This window comes from Salvelinus sp. IW2-2015, unplaced genomic scaffold, assembly GCF_002910315.2.
Source record: "Salvelinus sp. IW2-2015 unplaced genomic scaffold, ASM291031v2 Un_scaffold4565, whole genome shotgun sequence".
Lineage (NCBI taxonomy): Eukaryota > Metazoa > Chordata > Actinopteri > Salmoniformes > Salmonidae > Salvelinus > Salvelinus sp. IW2-2015.
Genome location: NW_019945835.1, coordinates 25,194 through 31,084, shown reverse-complemented (window position 1 = coordinate 31,084; position 5,891 = coordinate 25,194). Strand labels below are relative to the sequence as shown.

Below are 5,891 nucleotides of genomic sequence, written 5' to 3'. Positions count from 1 at the left end.
ACCTTGGACCAGGTAGACAGTCAGACAACACCTTGGACCAGGTAGTCAGTCAGTCACCTTGGACCAGTAGACAGTCAGTCAGTCACCTTGGACCAGGTAGACATTCAGACACTCCTTGAACCAGGAAAACAGTCAGACAACTCCTTGAACCAGGAAAAACAGTCAGTGAGTCACCTTGTACCAGGTAGACAGTCAGTCAGTCACCTTGCTAAAATGACTTAAATGTAAATGTAAATTGTTGTAGTGTTGGGCTGAGAATAGGAGTGGGAAATAAATATATGGGAGAACTGCCCTGCTTATAGAACTGCCCTGGATATAGAACGTGACCCTGTTGATAGAACTGACCCCAGATATAGAACTGCCGGTAGTAGGCCGTCATTGTAAATAAGAATATGTTCTTGACTGACTTGCCGAGTTAAATAAAGGTTAAATTTAAAAAAAATAAAACAATTCCAGTGAATGAATACAGACTGAGGGTTGAATATGTGATTCAGATATTTGAAATACTTGGGTTCAGGACTATTCTCTTGCTAATCGCACCTTGAAGTACTTCAAATATATACAATCAATATTGCAAAATGGTGTGAAGACCCGAGGACTTCAGCTGGATATTGTGAGGTGGTTCCCCGTAAAAAGAATTCTCCAATCAGGTCAATGATGTCATAATGTGTGGACTGGCGGACATTTTGAGTGTCCCCCCCCCCCCTTCGTAGGTCTGATTCTCTCACTTGTTACTGTATGTGATGTTTAAGGTTGATGTGACGCTATACTTTTCTACGTTGTGTTGTGTTATGTTACGTTACGGGGGGGTTCTGGTTCCTCACCTGGTTCCCGCCGATCATGACTGTTCCCGGGGAGGGGCCGGGTCGATACGGAATAGTGGCTCCTTTCGGAGGTGACTAGATACAAGACGATCAAAATTAAAACAGTATTAAACTCAGGGTGGCTTTTTTAGTAAAAACATCACAGCACAATTGAGGGCATAAAAAAAAKCACACAATCAAATATAGTTGTGCAGCCTAAAAGGACGGATGAGTTTCAGAAAGTTGGCGCCAACAGACGTTGGTTTAAAAAAACACTTGGGAAAACTTCTACATACTTTGAACGCCTCCTTTAGCCTGGCCGGAGTGCCAGATAGGATTTGAACCCAGGTCTGAGGGACTAAATATATATCAATATGATCAATACAGGCTCCCGTTGAGGGCCATTTTCTGTTATAATCTCCACCCGGCACAGCCAGAAGAGGACTGGCCACCCCTCAGAGCCTGGTTCCTCTCTAGGTTTCTTCCTAGGTTCTGGCCTTTCTAGGGAGTTTTTCCTAGCCACCGTGCTTCTACACCTGCATTGCTTGCTATGTGGGGTTTTAGGCTGGGTTTCTGTACAGCACTTTGTGACATCAGCTGATGTAAGAAGGGCTTTATAAATACATTTGATTGATTGATTGACTAGAAACAAAACGAACAAAAAAACAACAGTATTCAGCAAAACGTAGATGTATCTATCGTTGATTCCACAACTACATGAAAGTGCACGCTTGGATAGCGTCAGCATTTCTCTTCTCCCCCCCAGCAGAGATTAAGGTGGAATAACAATGAGTTACTAAATCCTTTGATTTCTCTGTTTTAGCATTTAAGGCTAATCCTCATAAATACTCTACTCGCTGTGGTAAGCTAGTTCTTAAGCCTTGCAGATAAGAGGTTTTAATACATTTTAGATATTGTATTACAGACAAACAGATAGACAAACAGACATGACATCAGAGGGCACCATTAGACTAACTCTTGAAATAGCAAGTTCACACTTGTGTAAAAAAAAAACCCCAAAAAACCCCATATACACGAAGTGGCCAGTTTATTAGGTACACCACCCCATCATGAAACTGGTTCGTTCCTACAGACAGTGAGTCACGTGGCCGTGGCTTGCTATATAAATCAGGCAGACAGGCATGAAGACATTCAGTTACTGTTCATTTGAACATTAGAATGAGCCCCCTTCCCAAAAAAAGACGTTTTTTTCTAAACAGTAAAAATTGCTGGAGTCCGTCTTTAAATCAATTCTGACCTTCCGTCTCTTACCATGGCTGGTAATGACGTGATGTTGAAAACCACTAGGCCATACAAATAAAAACAACATTGATATCTGCTAAATGCACACTTCATCTCTTACACTTTCGGGATGAAGTGTTTGAGAACGCCGCCGAGTGTACAGTACCTCGAGAATGACAGTGCAGATGAGTTTAACACACTGGATGACGGCGTCTTGGGTTCCAGATATCGTCACTCCTCTCTCGGTGGAGTTGGGCAGAAGGTCCCCAGCTACCTGTACTTGTGCCCCGGTGGTCTGTTGAGTGAGAAAATACACATATCATTTATTTATCTGCTTTACAAGAGAAAATACACATGTCAAGCTTAACTCCTTGTTGTTTACCTTTCAATTCTGTCTCATATTTAAATTACAAATAGACACAGACACTTTCTCAACTGTCTAAAAACAATTATCCTCTCAAGTTGAAATGGTTGAAATGGTTGAAATGGTTGAAATGGTTCAAATAGTTCAAATGGTTCAAATAGTTCAAATGGTTCAAATGGTTCAAATGGTTCAAATGGGTCAAATAGTTCAAATGGTTCAAATGGTTCAAATTGTTCAAATAGTTCAACTGGTTCATATAGTTCAAATGGTTCAAATCGTTCAAATAGTTCAAATGGTTCAAATAGTTCAAATGGTTCAAATTGTTCAAGGAGTTTATTTGCCGTTTGCAGGTATTAAAAGTCATATAATGTTTTGTTGGAGGATCTCTGTGTATTATGTACACATGTATAGTGATGTCTAAAAACAAATTCTCCTCTTCAAGTTGAAATGGTTGAATATGGTTCATATAGTTCAGATAGTTAAATGGTTCAAATGTTCAAAATGGTTCATAATAGTTCAAATGGTTCAAATAGTTCAAATGTTCAAATGTTCAATAGTTCAAATGGTTCAAATAGTTCAAATGGTTCAATAATGGTTCATATAGTTCAAATGGTTTCAAATGGTTCAAATGGTTAAGATGGTTCAAAATGGTTCAAATGGTTCAAATGGTTCATATAGTTCAAATAGTTCAACTGGTTCATGTAGTTCAAAATGGTTCAAGATGGTTCAAAATATTCAATGGTTTAAAGTGTTAAATGGTTCAAATGGTTCAAATGGTTCAAATAGTTCAAATGGTTCATTTAGTTCAAATAGTTCAACTGGTTCATATAGTTCAAATGGTTCAAATGGTTGAAAAAGTTCAAATGGTTCAAATAGTTCAAGGAGTTTATTTGCCGTTTGCAGGTATTAAAAGTCATATAATGTTTTGTTGGAGATCTCTGTGTATTATGTACACATGTATAGTGATTCATTTTGATTTATTTAACCTTTATTTAACTAGACAAGTCAGTTAAGAACACACTCTTATTTACAATGACGGCCTGTGGGCCAATTGTACGCCGTCCTGTGGGACTCCCAATCAGGTCCTCCATCCGTTCCTAAACAGAACATCTATTAAACGTCCGGAGTGGTAAGATCAGGAAAAAACTGTTTAGTCATATGTACTGAAGTACTACAAGTAGGATAAAAACACAAGTCAGGTTCCTCCTCGGCTCTTCTCATCCATTGCTCTGATCTGAAATAACTGACCAGGTGAAAGCCATCCTAATGGGGCGGCAGGTAGCCTAGTGGTTAGAGTGTTGAGGCCAGTAACCGGAATAGTTGCTGGATCGAATCCCTGAGCTGACAAGGTAAAAATCTGTCGGTCTGAGCAAGGATGTTAATCCACTGTTTCCCGGTTGCCGAAGACGTGGATGTCGATTAAAGGCAGCCCCCCCCGCACCTCTCTGATTGAGGGGTTAAATGAGGAAGACACATTTCAGTTGAAGGCATTCAGTTGTACAACTGACTAGGTATCCCCCTTTCCCTTTAATGATGAGCTTCCACCATATTGTTTTCACCTGTCAAATGGGAAAAATCCACCTGTAATTTTTCTGACACACAGATGCATAATAAACTGTATCACATGAATCAGACTTTGAACAGGCTCTGTCCTCTCCTCACCTGCTTTACTGTACTGTACTGAAAGAACAGACAGCGAGCCACCATTTCGTTTTCACAGGTCAAGTCTTTTCCAATCAGTGCAGACGAAGGGGAGGAGACTAGCAGAGGACAGACGTCGAAGCGATTGGTCAAGAGAAACACTCACCTCTCTGATCTCCTTGATCTTGGATCCGCCCTTCCCGATGAGAGAGCCACATTGGCTGGCAGGAATGACCAATCGTAGGGTGACGGGAGGCTTGCTGGTGACCGTGCCATTGGCTACCAGAGTTGAAAGGTCCTAGAGAGAACAAAGCTGATTGGTTGTAGAAGGCTTGTACCTTTAAAGCTTTTAGTAATTTAGTAAGAACTCTTAGTCAGAGTGACTTATTCTTACTGTATTCAACTAAGGTAGGTAAAAAGAACCACATAGCACAGTGATGCTACAGCCAGGGGTTTAGTAGGGACATTCATGCTGGTAAGTAATGTAAAGACCGTTCCTATACTTGTATTAACACCACATGGAACATTTAGAGTTTAATTCGCACGTCAACGGTCCTGGATCCTGCCAGTCAAGAGAAAGAAAGGCTGATCGAACAGCTGTCTACCTGCCTGCCTGTCACACACACACACACATTAACACACACACAGAACTGTGCCCAACCTCTTGTCTGTTGCATTCCTCTCTCCGTTCCTATGTAGATCCCAGACAATATTTACACTGCTGGTCAAATCTATTCACCTTTAGAGACACCTTTCACCCTAAGAGGGTGACTCGTGGATCAGGTTTTCCATGTGACCTGAACAATGAAATCTCCAGGCCTTTATATTCATTGCTTTCCCTTTGCACAAGCCCTATTATCACATGTTTATTATATAACCAGACAAGGCAGTTAAAAACTAATTCTTATTTACAACGAGGAACAGTGACACTGGGTTAACTACCTTGTTCAGAGGCAGAATGACAGATTTTTACCTCGTCAGCTCGGGGATTCGATCTAGCAACTTTTCGGTTACTGGCCCAACGCTCTAACCACTAGACAACCTGCCTCCCCCATAGTACTGCTCCTGCATATAACACTCTGCTGCACTAGATAACCTGCCTCCCCCATAGTACTGCTCCTGCATATAACACTCTGCTGCACTTAATAAAACCTGCTCCCCCATAGTTACTGCTCCTGCATATACACTCTGCTGCATTAGAGGACTCATAGAGGTCCAAGACTTAATGTACATTAGTTAGACATAGACTTCTCTATTTCACACACAGACACATCATCTCTCCTCTCGTCTCTCTCTCTCTCTCACGACCACACACACACACACACACACACACACAACACACACACCACACACCACACACAACACACACACACACACAACACACACACACACACACACACACACACACACACACAACACACAACACACACACACACACACACACAACACAACAACCACACACACTCTCCTTAATTAAGCTATAGGTAGTAAAATATCCTCCTAAATCAATCAGTGCACCACATCAATCTAATGCTCAGTCAGCGTTAGTCTTGCACCAATCAATTAGCCGTAGCATTGCGCCATATCAATTAGCCGTGTCATGCATGCGCACCAATCAATTTTAGCCGTAGCATTGCGCCAATCAATTAGCCGTAGCATTGCACCAATCAATTAGCCATAACATTGCACCAATATCAATTAGCCTATAATTGCATCGCACAATCAAATTAGCCTTATGCATCGCACCAATCAATTAGCCGTAGCATGCGCACCAATCAATTAGCGGCTCGTAGCTCATTACGCACCAAATCAATTAGCCGTAGCATGTCTCTAGTAGCGTT

General features: G+C 41.3%; 1 protein-coding gene across 1 annotated transcript; it reads right to left on the bottom strand.

Annotated features, from left to right (window-relative positions):
- Nucleotides 1–803: 803 nt before the first annotated feature.
- Nucleotides 804–4,348, bottom strand: LOC112077440 (poly(rC)-binding protein 3; the record flags this gene model as incomplete). The annotated part of the gene is made up of 3 exons (XM_024143950.1): nucleotides 804–899; nucleotides 2,212–2,340; nucleotides 4,217–4,348. Coding segments are annotated over 3 exons (357 nt in total), but the record flags the coding sequence as incomplete, so codon positions are not given.
- Between the last annotated feature and the right edge of the window lie 1,543 nt (nucleotides 4,349–5,891).